The sequence below is a fragment of the Notothenia rossii genome (assembly GCF_949606895.1).
Source record: "Notothenia rossii genome assembly, chromosome: 10".
In the NCBI taxonomy this organism is placed as follows: Eukaryota; Metazoa; Chordata; class Actinopteri; order Perciformes; family Nototheniidae; genus Notothenia; species Notothenia rossii.
Window position 1 is genome coordinate 295,403 of NC_136908.1, and position 22,843 is coordinate 318,245.

General features: G+C 43.3%; 2 protein-coding genes and 1 long non-coding RNA gene across 4 annotated transcripts in view; 2 read left to right on the forward strand and 1 right to left on the reverse strand.

Annotated features, from left to right (window-relative positions):
* The first annotated feature begins 282 nt into the window (after positions 1-282).
* On the forward strand, positions 283-7,530 carry ntaq1 (N-terminal glutamine amidase 1). Of its 2 annotated transcripts, XM_079656114.1 has the most exons (6): positions 289-772; positions 4,271-4,370; positions 4,439-4,489; positions 4,568-4,710; positions 6,326-6,450; positions 7,124-7,530. In XM_079656114.1, exons 1-6 carry the CDS (start codon positions 711-713, stop codon positions 7,240-7,242), a joined length of 600 nt encoding a protein of 199 aa, XP_079512240.1. In that variant the 5' UTR covers positions 289-710; the 3' UTR covers positions 7,243-7,530. The 2 variants fall into 2 exon arrangements, with proteins under 2 accessions (XP_079512241.1, XP_079512240.1); XM_079656115.1 differs by lacking the exon at positions 4,439-4,489 and having other exon boundaries at positions 283-772.
* LOC307023086 lies at positions 4,897-6,311 on the reverse strand. Its single transcript, XR_013803587.1, has 3 exons — positions 5,963-6,311; positions 5,723-5,912; positions 4,897-5,599 (listed from the first exon to the last, which is right to left on the reverse strand). It is a non-coding gene; the product is annotated as an uncharacterized lncRNA (long non-coding RNA).
* A 238-nt stretch (positions 7,531-7,768) lies between the features above and the next one.
* lrp12 (low density lipoprotein receptor-related protein 12) overlaps positions 7,769-22,843 on the forward strand; it is a 35,385-nt gene continuing 20,310 nt past the window's right edge. Inside the window, exons 1-3 of the mRNA XM_079654667.1 lie at positions 7,769-8,498; positions 8,846-8,902; positions 9,003-9,138. Of these exons, the coding sequence (XP_079510793.1) occupies positions 8,438-8,498; positions 8,846-8,902; positions 9,003-9,138 (254 nt within the window). The 5' untranslated portion in view covers positions 7,769-8,437. The remainder of the gene's footprint in view (positions 8,499-8,845; positions 8,903-9,002; positions 9,139-22,843) is intronic.

The window sequence follows — 22,843 nt, forward strand, 5'->3', positions numbered from 1 at the left end:
GAAATCTCCCTTGTTTGTATTTCCACAAATAGAATAAAGGTTTCACAAATCTCAAACTGGGTTATAAATAATCTTTAGACTCTCTGGGATAATCCAGTCCAAATAAATCGGCTATGCAGCGATTTAAGAGGTTCAAACACGGAGGATTGTTCGCTAAGCGCTGTAAATTAAATGTCCCTTAACTTTCCCCTTAACTGCCGAATCGGATGCTCTCAATCAGAAGCCAACTTCAGCGTCGTAACCTAAGGTATATTAGAACACCCTAAATGTGATGCCTTAAAGCTGGAGTACTTGTGAAGGATAAAAACATGGACTTTCTGGTAAACAACTTGATTTTGTTGAGTAAACGTTTTATTCATAAGTGTAAATATTTGAAAGCTAAACCTCATATCAACGGATGGAAGAATTTATTCAGAGTTTTTGCAAAATCGCAAAACTTCATCGCGGAGCTATTTCAATGTGACACCTCATCGAGGAGCTGCCAGAGTTATTTCACGGTGACACTGTGTGACACCTCATCGCGGACCTGCCGGAGTTATTTCGCTGTGACACCTCATCGTGGAGTTGACGGAGTTATTTCACTGCGACACCTCATCGCGGACCTGCCGGAGTTATTTCCCTGTGACACCTCATCGTGGAGTTGACGGAGTTATTTCACTGCGACACCTCATCGTAGAGCTGCCGGAGTTATTTCACTGTGACACCACAACATGGCGCTTGAAGAGAAAATCAAACCGAGCCGCGAAAAATGCGAATATACCAGCTGCTACTGGTGAGTAGAACCATAGATATAATATATAAACACTAGATGACTCACCCGCGCTGCTGGCCAATGGAGACCGACGTTGCCACTTGACCGCGATCTTGCCACAGGCAGTTCTCTCATTCATAACATTATGGTTTACTATTTAAATAACCATAGCTTGCTCAATTTTCAACCAATTTTCTAACGGTTTGTTTTTTTATAAACATCAAAGATGTAGTTATGATACTGCATACTTATAATCATGGACTTTCATATGAAAATAACATTAATCAGATAAAGCAATAGCTATACACACACACACACACACAAGGTATTTATATTAAATATTTGCCGGTGTATATATTTCCATTTATTTTATTATATTGTTAATATTTAAAATAAATTATAAAATTAAATTACATTTATATTTTATATATAAAAATCGGTCTCATGTTACCACTCTGTAAGCCAAGAGTTGTTCATTTAGCAATGCCTTAGCTTGAAGAACAGGGACACAACTAATGACAATAGCATTATGTTGGTATATTATTTAGATATTCACACCTTTTATCAGAAGAACCAAACCAACATAAAATGTGCTCACAGACCGGCCAGTTCTGTCTCATTTATCACAATTATTTTTGACATGAGATCTTCATATCATCCTAGTTTTGTATTTAGTTTCTAGATTTGCAAACAAATCCAGAACCTTTGAAATGTGTTATTGAAAAAAGACCAAGAATAATATAAACTGTACCATGTGTCCTTTTGTGTCCTTCTGTAGTCCATTTGTGGTTTGTCTTGTCTCACCCCGGCTGATATTGCCCCTATGCCCCTGTAAGGTGTCTTTGGGAGTTATGAAAGGCGGCCCGCCAAAATAAATGTATTATTATTATTAAGAAGAACAACTTGGTGTGGTGTGGAGGGGATGTAGGAAGCAGGAGCAGGTGGGGAGAGATGGGGCTTCAAGGTTCAAGGTTATTTGTTTTAAATGTGTCTTGGAGATAAGGACCAGCTGCACACAATAAAATACAGTATAACACCAAACCAATAAGACACACGGTGACACATGGCACACCAACAATCAATCATCGTCCAGCCTCAGCTTTGGTATTCTTTCACAACCATGTTATGGGTTTATTAGACTGAGCAAACATAAACATATGTGGGGAACACAGTGCTGCGTCTCATGGAACATGAAGATTTAATAAATACATAGTAGGTGGCAGACAGCGGAGCATCCGTAGGCTGCACAAAGGTCCGGTATAGTCAGGTACTTCTGTAAACACAAAGCCAGCTAATTGCTGTATCATAATGCAATATGTTTTTAACAAGCCAAACCACTTGGAAGAAAACCATGTGTAACTTAAGTGATGTTGAAAAGAAAGAGCAGCTCTGCCTCTCCCACTGGTGTAAAGTTGCTGGGTCAACTTTGTAATACTAGGTCTCACTCACAGCCTCTTGTTATTAGCCAGCTAATAAATACAACCACATACACAAAGAAAAGCTGCAATTTCAACATGTCCAAGCATCCTGTATCATAGCCATGCTAATAATGTTTATAATAAACCAAACCGTTTGTAAATCTGTCAAGATTTCAGCGAGTGAAGAGTATTTTTGTGCAGATCACTCACCTTACACCAGCTACCATAACGCCAATCAGAGTAACTGTTGACTGTGGCAAGATGGTGGCCGGTCAGCTACGCTGGAAAATCTCCCATGAGCGATCTAGCGTTTATATATATCTATGAGTAGAACTACAACATGTACTGTGTAGAACTGCAACATGTACTGTGTAGAACTACACCATGTACTCTGTAGAACTACACCATGTACTGTGTAGAACTACAACATGTACTGTGTAGAACTACACCATGTACTGTGTAGAACTACACCATGTACTCTGTAGAACTACACCATGTACTGTGTAGAACTACAACATGTAGAACTACAACATGTACTGGGTAGAACTACAACATGTACTCTGTAGAACTACACCATGTACTGTGTAGAACTACACCATGTACTGTGTAGAACTACACCATGTACTCTGTAGAACTACACCATGTACTGTGTAGAACTACACCATGTACTCTGTAGAACTACACCATGTACTGTGTAGAACTACACCATGTACTCTGTAGAACTACACCATGTACTGTGTAGAACTACACCATGTACTCTGTAGAACTACACGATGTACTGTGTAGAACTACAACATGTAGAACTGCAACATGTAGTGTGTAGAACTACACCATGTACTGTGTAGAACTACACCATGTACTCTGTAGAACTACAACATGTATAACTGCAACATGTACTGTGTAGAACTACACCATGTACTCTGTAGAACTACAACATGTAGAACTGCAACATGTAGTGTGTAGAACTACACCATGTACTGTGTAGAACTGCAACATGTAGTGTGTAGAACTACACCATGTACTCTGTAGAACTACACCATGTACTGTGTAGAACTACACCATGTACTCTGTAGAACTACAACATGTAGAACTGCAACATGTACTGTGTAGAACTACACCATGTACTCTGTAGAACTACAACATGTAGAACTGCAACATGTAGTGTGTAGAACTACACCATGTACTGTGTAGAACTACACCATGTACTCTGTAGAACTACACGATGTACTGTGTAGAACTACAACATGTAGAACTACAACATGTACTGGGTAGAACTACACCATGTACTCTGTAGAACTACACCATGTACTGTGTAGAACTACACCATGTACTCTGTAGAACTACACCATGTACTGTGTAGAACTACACCATGTACTCTGTAGAACTACACCATGTACTGTGTAGAACTACACCATGTACTCTGTAGAACTACACGATGTACTGTGTAGAACTACAACATGTAGAACTGCAACATGTAGTGTGTAGAACTACACCATGTACTGTGTAGAACTACACCATGTACTCTGTAGAACTACAACATGTATAACTGCAACATGTACTGTGTAGAACTACACCATGTACTCTGTAGAACTACAACATGTAGAACTGCAACATGTAGTGTGTAGAACTACACCATGTACTGTGTAGAACTGCAACATGTAGTGTGTAGAACTACACCATGTACTCTGTAGAACTACACCATGTACTGTGTAGAACTACACCATGTACTCTGTAGAACTACAACATGTAGAACTGCAACATGTACTGTGTAGAACTACACCATGTACTCTGTAGAACTACAACATGTAGAACTGCAACATGTAGTGTGTAGAACTACACCATGTACTGTGTAGAACTACACCATGTACTCTGTAGAACTACACGATGTACTGTGTAGAACTACAACATGTAGAACTGCAACATGTACTGTGTAGAACTACAACATGTACTGTGTATAACTACACCATGTACTCTGTAGAACTACACAATGTACTGTGTAGAACTACAACATGTAGAACTACAACATGTACTGGGTAGAACTACAACGTGTACTGGGTAGAACTACAACATGTAGAACTACAACGTGTTTCTTCTTCTGCAGTGAGGAGAATGTTTGGTGTCTCAGTGAATTCTTCAGGAGAGAGGATGCTGCTCAGCTGGAGGACATGTTTGTAGTTTTTATCTCCAATGAGAACAGAACGGTGAGAACACACAGATATATGTAATGTAATATGGTTTAATATAATTTAATATAATGTATGTGTTTCAGGTTCCTCTGTGGAGGCAGACGTCTGGACGGGGGGGGCAGCCGGTGGTCTGGGTCTGTGATGTCACAGCTCATTAGCATATACTGATGATGTAACGGTGATGTCACTAATGAGGTCATGCTGTGTTTCAGGATTACCACGTGGTTCTGCTGCAGGCAAGCTCTTCTTCTGTGGTTTATGATCTGGACTCGGAGCTGCCGTTTCCCTGCAGCTTGATGCGTTACTCCTCTGAGGCTCTGAGGAGTGAGAGGGGGATACGACCAGCTTATCACAGGTAACACACCTGAACACACAGGTAACACACACCTGAACACACAGGTAACACACACCTGAACACACACCTGAACACAGGTAACACACACCTGAACACACAGGTAACACACACCTGAACACACAGGTAACACACACCTGAACACACAGGTAACACACAGGTAACACACACCTGAACACACAGGTAACACACAGGTAACACACCTGAACACACAGGTAACACACACCTGAACACACAGGTAACACACAGGTAACACTGAACACACAGGTAACACACACCTGAACACACACCTGAACACAGGTAACACACACCTGAACACACAGGTAACACACAGGTAGCACACACCTGAACACAGGTAACACACACCTAAACACACAGGTAACAAACACATGAACACACAGGTAACAAACACATGAACACACAGGTAACACAAACCTGAACACACAGGTAACACATGAACACACAGGTAACAAACACATGAACACACAGGTAACACACACCTGAACACACAGGTCACAAACACCTGAACACACAGGTAACACAGACACACCTGAACACACACCTGAAAACAAAGGTCACACACACACCTGAACACACAGGTCACACACACACCTGAACACACAGGTAACAAACACCTGAACACAGGTAACACACACCTGAACAAACAGGTCACAAACACCTGAACACATAGGTAACATAGACACACCTGAACACACAGGTAACACACACCTGAATACACAGGTCACACACACCTGAACACACAGGTAACAAACACCTGAACACAGGTCACACACACCTGAACACACAGGTAACATAGACACACCTGAACACACAGGTAACAAACACATGAACACAGGTAACAGACACACCTGAACACACAGGTCACACACACCTGAACACACAGGTAACATAGACACACCTGAACACACAGGTAACATAGACACACCTGAACACACAGGTAACATAGACACACCTGAACACAGGTAACACACACCTGAACACAGGTAACACACACCTGAACACACAGGTCACACACACCTGAACACACAGGTAACATAGACACACCTGAACACACAGGTAACAAACACCTGAACACAGGTAACAGACACACCTGAACACACAGGTCACACACACCTGAACACACAGGTAACATAGACACACCTGAACACACAGGTAACAAACACCTGAACACAGGTAGCACACACCTGAACACACAGGTCACAAACACCTGAACACACAGGTAACATAGACACACCTGAACACACAGGTAACACACACCTGAACACACAGGTAACAAACACCTGAACACAGGTAACACACACCTGAACACACAGGTAACAAACACCTGAACACAGGTAACACACACCTGAACAGACAGGTAACAAACACCGGAACACACAGGTCACACACACCTGAACACACAGGTAACATAGACACACCTGAACACACAGGTAACATAGACACACCTGAACACACACCTGAGCGAGTTTCTGAGTGAACAGGTGTGATCGTTAGCGGTGTGTAACGGCATTAGGTAATCAGGAAAGGAAGTAAAACATTTTAAAATAAATGTGTTTTGTGTCTCTGAAGGAAGTAACATCACTTTCCCTCTCAACAGGAAGTTCCGTGTTGTTCCCGCTCACAGCTTCCTGTTGAACTTTGCGTCCGATCGATCGCACATGAAGAACTCTGACGGCTCGTGGAAGATGCCCCCCCCCCCTTACCCCCCCATACACACTACAGGTAAAACACCTTTAACGGAGTGATGACATCATGATGATAGATGGATAGAATCAGAGGATGACACCTTCTTTAATGTTCTCACATACAGAGCACACAGTGACATGTGTTCTCTGCTGTGAACCCGTCCTAGCACCAGGAGTCTAGTACCAGGACTCTAGTACTAGGAGTCTAGCACCAGGAGTCTAGAACCAGGAGTCTAGGACCAGGAGTCTAGAGCCAGGAGTCTAGCACCAGGAGTCTAGAGCCAGGAGTCTAGTACCAGGAGTCTAGCACCAGGAGTCTAGTACCAGGAGTCTAGTACCAGGAGTCTAGAGCCAGGAGTCTAGTACCAGGAGTCTAGCACCAGGAGTCTAGAGCCAGGAGTCTAGTACCAGGAGTCTAGCACCAGGAGTCTAGGACCAGGAGTACTCCTGGTCCTAGACTCCTGGTGCTAGACTCCTGGCGCTAGACTCCTGGTACTAGGATGGGTTCATAGCAGAGAACCCATGTCACGGGGTGCTGTGTGCTCTGCATGTGAGAACATTAAAGAGGGTTTCATCCTCTGATTCTATCTATCTAGGAGCAGTGGGATTGGGGAAGCCTTGCTCAAGGGCATGACATCACTGTGATGTAACTGTTTGTTCACATCTTGATGACGTTAGTAACTAATGATGACGTCACTGTTTCTCCTCAGAGAGCCGGATGAACCTTGATGACTTCATCAGTATGCGCCCTGCTTACGGCTGGGGGCGGGTCTTCAGTCTGGAAGAGTTCTTGCAGACACACCTAGGGGGGGCTTCACCTTCATCTTAACCTTCATCATCTTCATCTTAACCTTAACCTTCATCACCTTCATCTTCATCTTCATCATCTTCAGCAGCTTTATCTTCGTCTCCATCGTGCTAATAAAATGTTTGGGATATCCCGCTTTAACTATCGATCATCATCATTTATTATTATAAATATTATTTGTATTCTTGTTGTTGATTGGTTGTCAGTCTGTTGTTTACAGTTGACTGATTGTAAACAAACCTCAGGGTCAGAGGTCAGACTGGAAAATGTTGCTGTTTGTGTGTAAATAAACCTGTGTGTTTGTGATAAGTCATGAGTATCATTACGGAGCTCTTTGTTGGTAAAACAACAACAACAACAACAACAACAACAACAATTGTTCTCATGGATCTGTATCAGAGGGGGGGAGGGGTCAGATGGGGGGAGGGGTCAGATGGGGGGGATAAAATAGGAACAGCTGCTTTGAGTTTGTTTGAATTTCATTTAATTTATTAAATAAAAAAGACAATTACATAAGAGATTAAATAAGTAACCCACTAAACATCCGGGTACTAAACGTACTAAACCGGAGGCAACCGTCTTTGTGTAGGGTAATGTCGTCACGTAGGAGGCGGGGCTTAGACACACACACGTCTCCGCTGCTGACTGTTGTTGTTCTGAAGCTAAGCTAACGGAAGGTGTCCGGCAGCTCGGGTTAGCTGTGTGTTACTCGTGTTATCTCTGAGTATCCCGGGTTAGCTTTATCCCGGGTCACGGTCTTGCTGGATGTCCTTCTTGTGGAGCAGGACGGGCTAGCTGTTAGCATGTTGTTAACGTTAGCCTTGTTAGCTGTTAGCTCTAGAAACAGCTGTTAGCAGCTTTCTCTCTGTTGCAGCTAGCTCTCCTATTACTCTTTATATCCCGGGTTAATTTAGTTCAGTGATGGTGTATCCCGGGTTATTTTAACAGTTTATATCCCAGGTTACTTTAACAGTGAGGTGTTTTGTTACGGATGGAAATATCTCAGTGAGCTGATGGTTGCTGTTAGCCTGAGCTAACGGAGTCTTTGTTAGCAGACGGTTAGCTGTTAGCTCACACTTTGCTCACTGTTAGCGGGTAGATTACAGCAGATGCTAAATCAACAGATCGCTGTTTCCGGGCTGTTTATCTGATATGCAGCCATTGGCTCGCTGACCTTCATCCTCCCGCTCACCTGTCTCACCTGCTCAGGGTGGTGATGTCGGCCCTCAGTGCAGGCTGCAGGCTGCAGACTGTGCTCTACCTGCTCTCTCTCTCAGGTGAGCCTCTCTACACTGAGATGAACCTCTCACATCCAACCGTTTATAGTAATAATGTGAGGGATTATTAATCAGCATAGATGCTAATGCCTGTTAGCTCTGTGTGGGGTTTATTGCAGTGATGAATAACACTACTCTGAGATTAAAATCGTCATAATTTACTATATTTATTATTCATTTGTTATGTTCTTATAGTGTTCTTAGAATAGTTTATCTGTGTTTTAAATTGTTGTTTTACTTGGATGTATGCACCACGACACCAAGTCAAATTCCTCATACATACCTACCTGGTGATAAACCTGGTTCTGATGATTTAATTTAAATATATGCTCCGGTGTGTTTCCCAGGATGCATTGCAGCGTCTCAGAGGAACGACAACGTGTACGTGTCGGGGATTTCTAGCGGTGAGGAACCCTCTCAGATATTACTCAGTTCTGATATAAACACACATGTAGAGAGGGGGGGTCAACGTTATCTAATGTACCTGTGAACTTTGACCCCCAGCCTGTGGAGAGGGGGCGGAGCTTCTGAGAGGCTCCAGCGGTGTCATCAGTAGCCCCGGCTGGCCAATCAGGTACCAGGAGAGACTGAACTGTAGCTGGATCATCAGAGGGAGACCAGGAGAGACTGTTACTGTCAGGTACACACGCACGCACACACACACACACACGCACACGCACACGCACACACACACTGTACCAGGAGAGACTGTCACTGTCAGGCACACGCACACACACGCACACACACGCACACGCACACACACATTGTACCAGGAGAGACTGTCACTGTCAGGCACACACACACACACACACACACACACACACACACACACACACACACACACACACACACACACTGTACCAGGAGAGACTGTCACTGTCAGGCACACACACACACACACACACACACACACACACACACACACACACACACACACACACACACACACACACACACACACACACACACACACACACTGTACCAGGAGAGACTGTCAGGCACACACACATGCACACACACACACACACACACACACACACACACACACACACACACACACACACACACTGTACCAGGAGAGACTGTCAGGAACACACACACACACACACACACTGTACCAGGAGAGACTGTCAGGAACACACACACAAAACAAACAAACAAATATATTTAACACAAATATATATTCAGATTTATTTTCTGAATTCTGAGATTAAAGTCAGAATTGTAAGTTTTTTCTCTGATTTTATTTAAAAATATATAATTATTTCTATCATTTAAAAAATGAAAGAGAAATTCAGTAACATTTTGTTTCTTAATGAAAATAAAGAGCTTTTTGAAGATGTCCCAATAGAGGCACTAAACACTAAAGTGAACCTTCATCAGAATTTAGCAAACACAGCGTGTGTGATAACAGAATATATAAGAGGCATCGTTCCTTTAACTTGAAACATGCTTGTCTCCACAGTATGAAACATCAACACATCGCACATCAATGGATGGACGTGATAAATGTTTAATGCTCTGCTCACACCGGAGGCTCTACGCTTCCCGACTGAATCACAAACAGCAGATTCCCTTCTGATTGAATCAGCTTATCCACAACAAAAGTCCTACAGCTCACATTTTACTCAACAACTGCAGAACAGAGAGTATTTTTAGGCTTACATTCAACATCGATTGTGTATCAGTTATGAATGACCGGCTGAACACGTCCAGTAAACCTTATGCTGCTGCTTTCTCTTCACAGCCGATAAAGAACAAGAGGAAGTGGGATCCGGGGATTGAAATTGACAATAGACATGATTGCATGCAAAGTCAAAGGAAAGGAGTGTGAGTGTGAGAAGACAGTCTATGCATATTTATACTAAGTCTCATACACTGATGTAAACAGGTTTGCACTAAATCCATCCATCCATCTTCTCCCGCTTATCCGTGGTCGGGTCTCGGAGATATCAGTTCCAGCAGAGAGCCCTAAAACGTTCTTTTCCCCTCATCAACCAGCTCTGACTGGGGGGTCCCTAGGCGCTCCCAGGCCAGTAAAGAGATATAATCCCTCCATCTGGTCCTAGGTCTACCCCTTGGTCTCTTCCCAGCTGGACATGCCTGGAACACCTCCCTAGGGAGGCGCCCAGGTGGCATCCTAACTAGGTGCCCGAACCACCTCAACTGGCTCCTTTCGACGCCAAGGAGGAGCGGTTCAACTCCGAGTCCCTCCCTGATGACTGAACTTCTCACCTTATCCCTAAGGGAGACACCAGCCACCCTGCGGAGGAAACCCATCTCGGCCACTTGTACCCGCGATCTCGTTCTTTCGGTCATGACCCATCCTTCATGACCAGAGGTGAGGGTAGGAACGAAAATAGCCCGGTAGACAGAGAGCTTTGCCTTCTGGCTCAGCTCCCTTTTCGTCACAACGGTGCGGTAAATGTCTCAACTTAATCTAAGAAATGCCTGCTTTTCCCAGAGCTATAAACTCTATAATCAACATGAGAGGAGCTATGAGTGGAAGACATAGATGACGCATGCACACACACACACACACACACACACACACACACACACACACACACACACACACACACACACACACACACACACACACACACACACACACACACACACACACACACACACACACACACACACACACACACACACACACACTGTACCAGGAGAGACTGTCAGGAACACACACACACACACACACACACACACACACACACACACACTGTACCAGGAGAGACAGTTACTGTCAGGCACACACACACACACTAGGGCTGTATCCGAATATTCGTTCGTTGGAGTACTATTCGGGTTACAATTTCGTTATTGGTTACTGGTCCAGGCTCTCGTCATCTGGTCCAGGCTCTCGTCATCTCACGCCTAGACTACTGCAACTCCCTCCTGGCTGGTCTGCCTGCATGTGCCCTCCGACCTCTGCAGCTCATCCAGAATGCAGCGGCTCGTCTGGTCTTCAACCTTCCTGAATGTTCCCACACCACGCCGCTCCTCCGCTCCCTTCACTGGCTTCCAGTAACTGCTAGAATCCACTTCAAGACACTGGTACTTGCGTACCATGCTGTGAATGGATCTGGCCCTTCCTACATCCAGGACATGGTTAAACCGTACACCCCAGCACGTGCACTCCGCTCTGCATCGGCCAAACAGCTCGCTGCACCCGCACTGCGAGGGGGACCCAAGTTCCCGTCAGCAAAAACACGTGGGTTTGCTATCCTGGCTCCAAAATGGTGGAATGAGCTCCCCATTGAAATCAGGACAGCAGAAAGCTTACACATCTTCTTCAGACTGAAAGCTCATCTCTTTGGACTCCACTTCGAGCGATAGAATTACTAACAAAGCACTTATATACTAATAAAGGGCTGGCTTTCTAAATGCCAGTTGAGTAGCACTTGAAATGTTTGGCTCTATGAAACCTGATGTACTTATATGATTCTGTTTTCTTCAAGGTTGTATCTTCCTGGTCGAATGCACTTATTGTAAGTCGCTTTGGATAAAAGCGTCAGCTAAATGCAATGTAATGTAATGTAATGTTATTCGGATATTCGTTTTTGTTTTTTTTCTCGTTTTTTAAATTTATTGAAATCTCCAATATCAACGTAAGAGCTTGTGCCTCTTCGGGGGGTGCTAACACTTAACCATAAACGTTATATGTAGATAGGACTTTTTCTCCATTAATCTCCGTCACGTTGTTTCCATAGCAACAACAACTTCCTGTCAACTGCGCTAACTCTCCTTCAAAATAAAAGCATGTCCATACAAAATACAAAGCCAAGCCAAATTACACTTAAAGGTGGGGTAGGTAAGTTTCAGAAACCGGCTCGAGATACACTTGTTGTTATATTCCATGGAATGCTCTTAATTCTTGATAGCAATGAATATCTGAAGTGCTTTGACAAAAATCCATAAAAAAATGTCATCTGTGGAACCCGTAATACTGTACAAACTGTAACCAATCCGTTTAGCCGGCCCTTCCATCTCGTGCACGCACAAATGTATCTCGTGTCCTCATTGGGCGTGCCCTCATTGGGCGTGCCCTCATTGGGCGTGCCCTCATTGGGCGTGCATTGCAGCAGTACTTCAATGACTCGCCAGCAACAGGCGGCCACTTTCACCATGGCAGAGTTAGGTTCAACATCGTCTACTGGTCGCAAAAGAAAAGATGTAACGGAGCAAATTAAGAACCAAAAGAAAGTGGAAACGAGGAGAAGTCAAACCAGAGTCAATATCGGAGTTGCTTTGGCTGTGTAGTATTGCTAACCTCGATGTGTTTAGCTTTGCCTGATATGTAACGTTACTGCAGCCTGCTCTCGCGGAGGAGGTGCTCGGTAAGGAAGTCTGAAGGAAGGGGCGGATTCTTTTTGGCTGTGTACTTTCACATGTTAGTGCACTCGAGCCGGTTTCTGAAACTTACCTACCCCACCTTTAAGACATATACAACTGCAACAAAAGTAACAAACACAAAGCGATATCCTTTTCAATTTCAAAGAACAAAAATTGGGTTGCATTAACAAATAACTATAAAACAACAATACTGTAGAATAACAAAAAGAATGTCGTGAATAAACCGAAATACACGTGTTGAAGCGGTTCGCTGCTGATTACTGCGAGGCTTCGAGTAATGCACATGTGTAGACTAGGGCTGTACCCGAATATTCGACTATTCGAATATTCGTTCGTTAGCCAACTATTCGGGTTTCAATTTCATTATTCGGATAGTCGTTTTTTTTTTTTTTAAATGTACTCTATTGATAAAGGCGAATTGCCAGATTCTTATACTATATTTATACTTTTGAATTGCTCTGTTAAAATGCGGAAATATATACAATCTCAGCCCGTGCTCCTGACATCGCGTTCACTCAGTCACGAACGCAAACGGCACGCTTCACCTCGTTTCACCCACAAAATGCCGAAGACTCCAGCTGTGTGGGACCATTTTAAATTGGACGACGGTAAGAAGAAGGCAGTGTGCCAAATATGCGATCAGAAACTGGCCTACCACGGCGTGGCACAGCAACTCTGAAAAGTCACCGGATGCTGTGAGTAGTAGCCTAGCTTAGCTTAGCTGTTGTCAAGTTGCCATGGTGAAGCTGCTTTATCCGCCGTTTAAACAGTAACGTTACACATGATAAAAACGTGCACTTACTTTGCTTGGAAAATAGTTGCAAGCAAGCGAAATGTTTTTTTATATTAGTTTTTCAATTTTATCCGAATAGTGAAAATAATAGGAATATCTGGGGCTAAGGCAATTATTGGCATACAGTTCGTTCATTTATTTTTCATTCTTTATTTATTTAAATACTGTTTACTGTATCGGTAACAAGTGTTACACTGTTAGGCCGACTGTCACGGCTATGTTATTAAAAGTATTGTTGTTATAACAGAAATATGTGTGTGTTGTATCTTCAGGTTGTAAAACGTAATTACGAGTAACGAGACGGAATCTGGAACCAGATGTGGTCCCCGCGCGCTGCGCTGCGGCTGGGTTACATGCAGAGGACACATTTAGTTTTAATGTTTGCGAGTACTGAGACAATAAATACATATAAATCGTAATAGTATGCTTTTTCTGCGCTTCTGCTTAACAGCGTGTTGTCAGGTGTCTCGGATTCGGAGCGTGTTATGAAACCTTTTGGAAAAAAATGTTTTATTAAAAAAGAAAAAAAATCTCTCCGCACCGAATATTCGCTGCTGATTACTACCGAATATCCGGAGCCCGAAAAATGGTATTCGGGACAGCCCTAGTGTAGACTCCGCGGTCTTAAAATCCCCACAATGCTTTGCGCACGGACCAATTTCCCCAAATCTGTGGCGGAAGATGTATAAGGCGGGGCCTCTCATATGACCATGTTGGGCAAGTTACTTTAAAAAAAGTAACTAGTAATGGTTATAGTTACTGCTCTCAAAAAAGTAACTAGTTACTTTATCAGTTACTAAATTGTTAAAGTAACTAGTTACTTTATTAGTTACTCAATTGTAAAAGTAACTAGTAACAAGTTACTTTACTTTAAAAATAATAACAACAAAAATACAAGTTGTTGTGTTGTTTTTTGCTGACTAGTTCTCTGAAGGCAACAGACTCGACCGTTGCGATGTGCAGCATGTCCTCAACAACATACCTGACAATCAATCGGTTTAGTTGACTCTGGGTGACATGTGGGGATTTAAAAAAATCGTTTTTGGGCTGTTTAGATGGTGTTGCTCCATCTGGGTCACTGCCGGTGGTTGAGACGGTGGGGTCTTTGGCGACTAGTTTTATAGCCCCATGTACATTACTTAGGTGCTTCAGGAGATTGGCATTGCTGTTATTCAATGTGGAAAATGCTTTCTGTCCTGCACACAGTTTACAGTTTACAGTTTACCGTAATATTTTGTGCTTCCTTTATCCCCACAAATTGAAAATAGTGGTTATATCTCCAAGTTGTGTGTGTGTGTGTGTGTGTGTGTGTGTGTGTGTGTGTGTGTGTGTGTGTGTGTGTGTGTGTGTGTGTGTGTGTGTGTGTGTGTGTGTGTGTGTGTGTGTGTGTGTGTGTGTGTGTGTGTGTGTGTGTGTGTGTGTGTGTGTGTGTGTGTGTGTGTGTGTGTGTGTGTGTGTGTGTGTGTGTGTGTGTGTGTGTGTGTGTGTGTGTGTGTGTGTGTGTGTGTGTATTTTCCCCATAAGGCAAGACCCGCCCAACTCTGTCTCTGATTGGCTTACCTTGAAATGTTACCCCGCGTTAACCAATCATCACTCCTCTCTGGTTACTTTCACTTCTCCATGGTGCTGTGAGAGGACATCGCTGTATTCGCCTGTAAGTTACATCTGCAGTGAGATTCGGTTCAGTTCCATCACATAATGTAACGCAGTAACGCGCCCATTTAAATCACAGTAACTATAACGGCGTAACTTAATGGGAATAGGTCACTATTAACGCTATTAGTTACCAAAAAAAGTAGTTGCGTTACAGTAACGCGTTACTGTATAACGCGTTAGTCCCAACACTGCATATGACGCACACCTGCACACTTGCTAGCCTGTTCCACTCTTCGTTTTCGGAATGCCAGGAAGGATTCTTGCCTCGCTTCTGAAGCAAGACGCTCGGAAGACATGTGCTACCAAGCAAGCCTCCTCGACATTGAGAAACACCCCGTTTCTCTCAGGAACCTCCCTAACGCAGTGAAATGACCCGGAAGTACCTCAGTGGCCGCCATGATAAGAGCTGATTCTCTAGTTCAGTGTTTCTCAACATTTTTCATACCAAGGACCTCTTAACCAATAAAAACCCTCATGGACCACCTGACTCCCCAAATATCCAGAAACAAAACGCCTGCTCACCACTGCTACAGTTTATAACACATGACAGCCTGATGATGACAGCTTCACTTCTCTATATGGATGGGTACCGAGAACCGGTACTAAGTCAATACCGGTACCTGATTGGACGGTATCGGTATACCGTTAAGCCGCTGGACAAACGGTGCTGCTATCGGTATATCTGTTACGTCTACTTCCTTAGTTTAACTTTAAACCATTCTGGTTGGTTGGGAACCCTCATCCCGTGTGATGTGTCCGGTTTGAGACCCCTCTGATTGGCCACTGTAAATGCCACTCGTCCTCTCTCTCAACAGCGCTCTTATTATTGTTGTGAGACTCCCGCAGGCATGGCGGACAGAGCGAAGTAATCGAAGGTCTGGATGCACTTTAAAAAAATATAGTGGCGATAGTGCAAGGTGCAATCTATGTACTCAATGAGTTGCTTGTAAAGGGGGTGACACAAGCAACTAATTGAAGCAGTGCTAGTGCTAATAATGCTAGCGGGCTTCAGCCAAGCCCCCAGGAAGTGCGCCGGACTCTGGGTAGAATATTCGTTGTGGCCAAACGGCGGTACTACACTTCCTTTAGGTTGCTGGATCCGGAAACACTTTTTCCCATTGACTTACATGGGGAAAGAGTCGTCTGTAACTCGTTGGATAATTTTTTTTTAATTAAATAAACTACCCAGTATGAACACTTGTATAGCCCTTATTAAAAACATTCGTTCCTTAAGTTGTAAAAATGTGCTAATAACGTTATTCTGAGAGTTATATCCCTCTGCATTATGAACTGTGCAATACAGTTGCAAGAAAAAGTATGTGAACCCTTTGCAGTGTTTCCCCTAGGATGGAGTCATAGCAGCGGTGCTCAGGCACGTGGGCCCAGCATAATGTGAGCGCGGAGCGCGTGGAATTTGTTTGTGCGTGCGAAGTACGCCCCGCCAATTCCTTTCTATGTGTCAGCACAAGAAAGGCTCTTGAGGCCTAGCACCAGGTCCCTAGGTGAGATTTTAAGCGACATTTTATGTGTAAACAATAAATGAAAAATCTCTACAAAAGACAAATACACTGCAAAAAATGAAACTTATTGACATAGGTAATAGACGTCAAAATGGCTTCAAATAAATTCAGTATTGTATGAAATGTTTGAATTGGGGGGCGGACGTCACTTCCTCTAGGGGGGTCTGGGGGTATGCCCCCCCGGGAAGATTTTTTTTTTGAACATTTTACAGTAAAATGCTCCAATCTGGTGCACTTTGAGCACACAATGACTAGAGACCTGATCTAGGGGGCACAACTCTAAAACGCCCATATGAAAAAGATTGGTTTACATTTTAATAATCAAATAAGTATGTGAACATAACCGATAACCTGCCATAGCCAATAAGAAATACATGTAGCTTTTTTTATTTTTGTTGTTAATTCATATCTTATTTTACCTAGTTAACATTTATTTATTTATGCATATTTTTGTATCTCTCCAACTTTAAACTATATTTTTGGTTAACTGTGCTATAGTATACATTGGAATGATTTCAAACCTGTTTTTATTTATCCTAATAATTATAAAGGAGTGCCTTGGAAATATGTGTTTACATCATTTGTGGTCAAAACGTTTGAGACCCACTGAGACAACTCAGACTAAAATGAACTATCTAAATACTCAGAGAGTCTTTAACCTCACTGAGCCTCTCAGTCTGACAGGAGAGCTCTCCTCCACCCTGGTTGTAGAAACATCTACTTCTTATATCCGTTAGCGCAGCTAGCACCAGATTCTAATAACAACAGCGCCGGTACCGGTGCGACCTCTACCTTGCTCGCTTTCTCGCTACCACGCTCACACTTTGGCTGTGAGCTGCGGGCGCCTGATAAGCCAACATCCCCCCCCTTTCATCACTTACAGCGCCCACCGTACAGGGCAAATTAAACGTGTAACCGGGGTGAAAGGGTGTTACATTTACTTAATTATGAATGTTGTTACATCAAGGCCGAACATTTGGATGAGCGCCAACGGTCAAAAATGTTTTTTCCCTCCCAGAGCTACCAGCGCAGCGCCCCCCAGATCTGGCGCCCTAGGCGACCGCCTGTGTCGCCTATGCCAGTAACACAAATACTACAAATCCACATAACAAACAATCAAAAATGAAAAAGGGTCGCCAGTTATTATTATTTTAAGAAGAAAAAAAAAAAGTAAAGAAAAAAAATATATATATTTTTTGGGTACCTGGCTGGCGCCCCCTAGCAGCGGCGCTCATATTTCAGCAGCGGCACTGCGCCGCCACTATTTGTATATAGGGGAAACACTGCTTTGGAGTTACCTGGATTTCTCCATAAGTTGGTCATAAAATGGAGGAAGCCACTGCTGTCCAGAAAAAACATTGCTGCACGTTTGAAGTTTGCAAAAGAGCACCTGGATGTTCAACAGCACTACTGGCAAAATATTCTGTGGACAGATGAAACCAAAGTTGAGTTGTTTGGAAGGAACACACAACGCTATGTGTGGAGAGAAAAAGGCACAGCACACCAACATCAAAACCTCATCCCAACTGTGAAGTATGGTGGAGGGAGCATCGTGGTTTGGGGCTGCTGCCTCAGGGCCTGGACAGATTGCCATCATCCACGGAAAAATGAATTCTCAAGTTTCTCAAGACATTTTGCTGGAGAACTTAAGACCATCTGTCCACCAAGTGAAGCTCAACAGAAGATGGGTGATGCAACAGGACAACGACCCAAAGCACAGAAGTCAATCAACAACAGAAGAACATAGGCCTTCTGGAGTGGCCCAGTCAGAGTCCTGACCTCAACCCAATTGAGATGCTGTGGCCTCCAGAGAGCGATTCACACCAGACATCCAAAGAGTATTGCTGAACTGAAACACTTTAGTAAAGAGGAATGGTCCAAAAGTCCTCCTGACCGTTGTGCAGGTCTGATATCAACTATAGGAAACGTTTGGTTGAGGTTATTGCTGCCAAAGGAGGGTCAACCAGTTATTACATCCAAGGGTTCACATCCACCCTGCACTGTGAATGTTTACATGGTGTGTTCAATAAAAACATAAAAACATATTGTTTGTGTGGTTTTAGCTTAAGCAGACTGTGTCTGTCTATTGTTGTGACTGAGATGAAGATCAGAACACATTTTATGACCAATTTATGCAGAAATCCAGGAAGTTCAAAGGGTTCACAAACTTTTTCTTGCAACTGTATATATTAATATATATATATATATATATATATATATATATATATATATATATGTATATATACACAATGCAATAATTCTTTCATGCTAAATGAAGCTCTGTTGCTTGGATATCACTACGCTGTATATCACTGCAGTGCATTACAGATGGCCCTGAGCCCAATAGAGATTGCCCTGAAAAATGCGCGCGGACGAAATGACGCACGAAGGGTTTGGGGGGCCTCCCCCGAGAACATTTAGATGTTTGCAGGTCTTAGATGCTGTCTGGTGCATTCTATAGACTGAATTATAAGATGAACCAGCACAATATTACAATTTCAATTGTATTCTTCATTTCACTTGTTTGTTTGTTCTTGTTTGTGTTTGCTCTCTTGCATGCCCTGCATAGCTATAAGAAATACTTCAGTTGTTGGTCAAGACACTTTCCATCTGATGAAGGCAAATGCCTTCCCAGATGTAAAAAAGTAGAAAACATTACATTCAGTTGTAACTGCCAAAACAGTTGGTTGAACGAATGCTTCCTCATCCAGAAGCTGACCGAGCAGACCCGAGCGCATCCGCGAAGCACACAAAATGGCGACGTCAGAGTTCCCGTTAGCCGGCAAATCTAAATCTCTTCGGTCAAAATAATTTCCCTTTAGCGCAATACCGCTTCAGTTGCGCCACTTATGTGACATACAAGAATAGTCAATTCTAATGTCTAACACTTAATGTGGAGAAAGATGTGCTGTATGGGTTGATCGTGCGTTGATCTGTTGGTAATGCCTTGGGGTTCCGGTGGGCATGTAAACAAATGCATAATGCTGCGCTATACTTTGTGGCCTGACCCGGTTGCATAGCAACACTTATTGTTTAGGTGTCTTTTAATAAGCAGGTAGTCTTATCATTAGCTAGAACTAGTTGGATCTGATCGATATGGACATAAACGAGAGTGAAGTCTAATCTGACGGGAGAGAGAGATCAGCTGCTGCTGACGAGTCGACACGCAGCTCTGCATGATCACATGCAGCGGTGAGCGGACAAAACACAAACTCCAGGTTAGAATATCACACGTAGCTATTTTAATTACCTCTCAAACTACCGTAACTAGTTATAGATATGTTTAGTTTTACTGTCGGGTCACTCATTACTGATCCGTGAGCTGCATGATACTGGTATAATAGATTGCCCGATCGGGCAACCAGCAGGTGAGGCTTCATGGCCGGAGCTAAATACTAGATGGCCCTGGGCCATCGGGCAGCCCTTAATGTCGAGCCCTGGGTTAACCCCCGCAAGGTGAGACATTCCTCACACTTACTCACCCTTACCCCCCGTAAGGTGAGACCTTACTCACCCTAACTCACCCCTTAACCCCCGCAAGGGGAGACATTCCTTACCCCCCGCAAGGTGAGACATTCCTCACACTTACCCCCCACAAGGTGAGACATTCCTCACCCTTACCCCCCACAAGGTGAGATATTCCTCACCCTTACCCCCCACAAGGTGAGACATTCCTCACCCTTACCCCCCGCAAGATGATACCTTACTCACCGTTGATATCACTACGCTGTATATCTCTGTTACAGCATAATATAAGTACACAACGATTGATGTGCACATTAGCATAATTACTAGCTAGCCGCTAGCTGCTAACTGCCGCCTCGTTAATATCAAATCCATCATAAAAACAAATCATTACCTTGCTGTCATGAACGTGCGGTGCTGTTACGTGTACGCAAATTGACGTGCTTGATATGAACGAGCATTTTGGTTAAAGTTACGCATGCGCTATGAGCGCACATACGGGTACTTCTCAGGCATGCTGGGTAATCTGTGACGTTTCGCTCTCTCAAAAGTTGGACCATTTTATCATCGTGCCAATGAACAACTCTCATATGAATGAATGAGGCCCCGCCTCCCACGCTGTATCCAGTTCTTATTACGGCCCGTCCACACTGCAGCTGAAAAAAAAGCTTGCCGGCGGGCGTGTCTGAAACTCGACCAACAACCAATCACATGAATCTCCCGCCCCTGACACACAAGCAGCGTTTTGATTGGCTAAAGTTTGTACTGGCATATGATTTGATTGGCTGACGCTTCCACCGAAAGCTTCAGAAGCCTGAAACGCCAGGAAAGCTCCGCTCTGCTACCCACAATTCAGTTGGGCGAAAAGCGAGGCAACGTGACGTCACCCCATTCAAAGTGAATGGGCAGACGCGTTGGAAACCGTTTTTGAAGCTGTCGAAGCTGTAGTGTGGACGGGCCGTTATACATCCATGGCTTCAGCCGCGCCGTGTGTAAATGTGACCTGAGTGAAGGCTCGCAGGCAGGTTAGCTGCTGCACGGGTAATATGTTTTGTTTACCTGAGTGCAGTCTTGCAGGCACATCGCCTTGTCTTTTTTTAGTTTATTAACACTGACAGTGTATTAACGTGAGCTCCTACACCTATAATAGTTTGGTCTTTCATTGAATGCTTTATAAACCAGTTAAACTTACAGATGTCATTGTAAATTAGAAAACTGCATTTAAATGTTAAAGGTCAACGTTTCAATGTATGGTTCAGCAATCGTTGGTCGTTTTCTAGGAATTGACATTTTAAGCTCAAATACGTTGTTCTCTGTTTAAACGTTCAGACACATGTTGACGTGTTTCAGTTCAGCACATCATTTATTTTGTGATGATTTAAAAGTACAATCCAGAATAATATACGTACTCGTCTTTATCTTTTTGCCATCTTAGCCTTTTGACCAATGTCTTCATATCACAGTTTTGCATGATGTCACTGAAGGACAATGTTTTAAGGATCTCCTGTCGAGCTGGCTGTCAGTTTGAAATGTCTGGATGAAGATGTAACTGATTTACAAATGTTAAAAAAAGCCTCTTTTCATCCTCTGTCTGAGGGAAAACCCCAAAAAGCATGACAGGGCGAGCCACGCCCCTTTAAGTTATTATTTATTCGTGTCTGCTTCTGAGAAGCTAGTGTTTAAGTTATTCAGTTATTTCTGCAAGAAAATTACAATACAATGACTGTTTAATCTTCACATCTTGAATTCATGTCTATAATTTTGAGAACCAAATTATTGAAAAGTATCGATAAGAGTATCGAAAAATACCGATACCGATAAGCAGTACCGGTACTGGTATCGATAAAATCCTAACGATACTCATCCCTACTTCTCTATATCGTTCACACATTAAATCAACAATACAACTACAGATTCTACATCTCCTTCACATGAGATTCAAAATGCTCTCAGGTTTTCCACCTCTTATGAAACGTAGACTACATTTATTACGGAGTTTATGTCCAACAGACTGTCAGAGCGATGGCTACTGAGAGAAATGCTAAACACACCGCATGTAGTACGACACAAACCTCCGCTGTGGATTTTCAAAACACAATACAGTTAAACTATGGTCGCAGGCCCAAGTTTAGCTCTCTGAGGTCTGAGCCCTTTCTTCACGTGTTAGGCTCGCCTGGGCTTTTTTTTGTAAAAATGCCATTAAAACATGAACCTTGGTGACCGTCGGGCTGGCCTGCGTGGTCTCCCCAACAACAGCCTCTGATCAGCAACAGACTTCATGCAATGCTTCATCGGATGCACATATTAGATGAGAATCTCTCTCTCACTCCTAACACATCTACATCTACTTCCAGCATGGATACATGTAAACTTAAATAAATACATTTATTTAAAATGTGAAATTTTACGAATATACTCACGGACCACTAGGGGGCGCTCGCGGACCACCACACTTTGAGAAACACTGCTCTAGATGATAGGAACGGAGGTTTGAAACTTTGGTTGCGGTCGAATAGTCAGTTTCTCTTAGGAACCTTCCTAACGCAGTG

What these genes read in the sequence shown, in the direction of transcription:
- ntaq1 (XM_079656114.1), top strand. Translation starts at nt 711, where the DNA reads ATGGCGCTTGAAGAGAAAATCAAACCGAGCCGCGAAAAATGCGAATAT. An exon ending in TCTCCAATGAGAACAGAACG is followed by an intron (nt 4,371 to 4,438) that starts GTGAGAACACAC and finishes TATGTGTTTCAG; the next exon opens with GTTCCTCTGTGGAGGCAGAC. An exon ending in ATACGACCAGCTTATCACAG is followed by an intron (nt 4,711 to 6,325) that starts GTAACACACCTG and finishes CCCTCTCAACAG; the next exon opens with GAAGTTCCGTGTTGTTCCCG.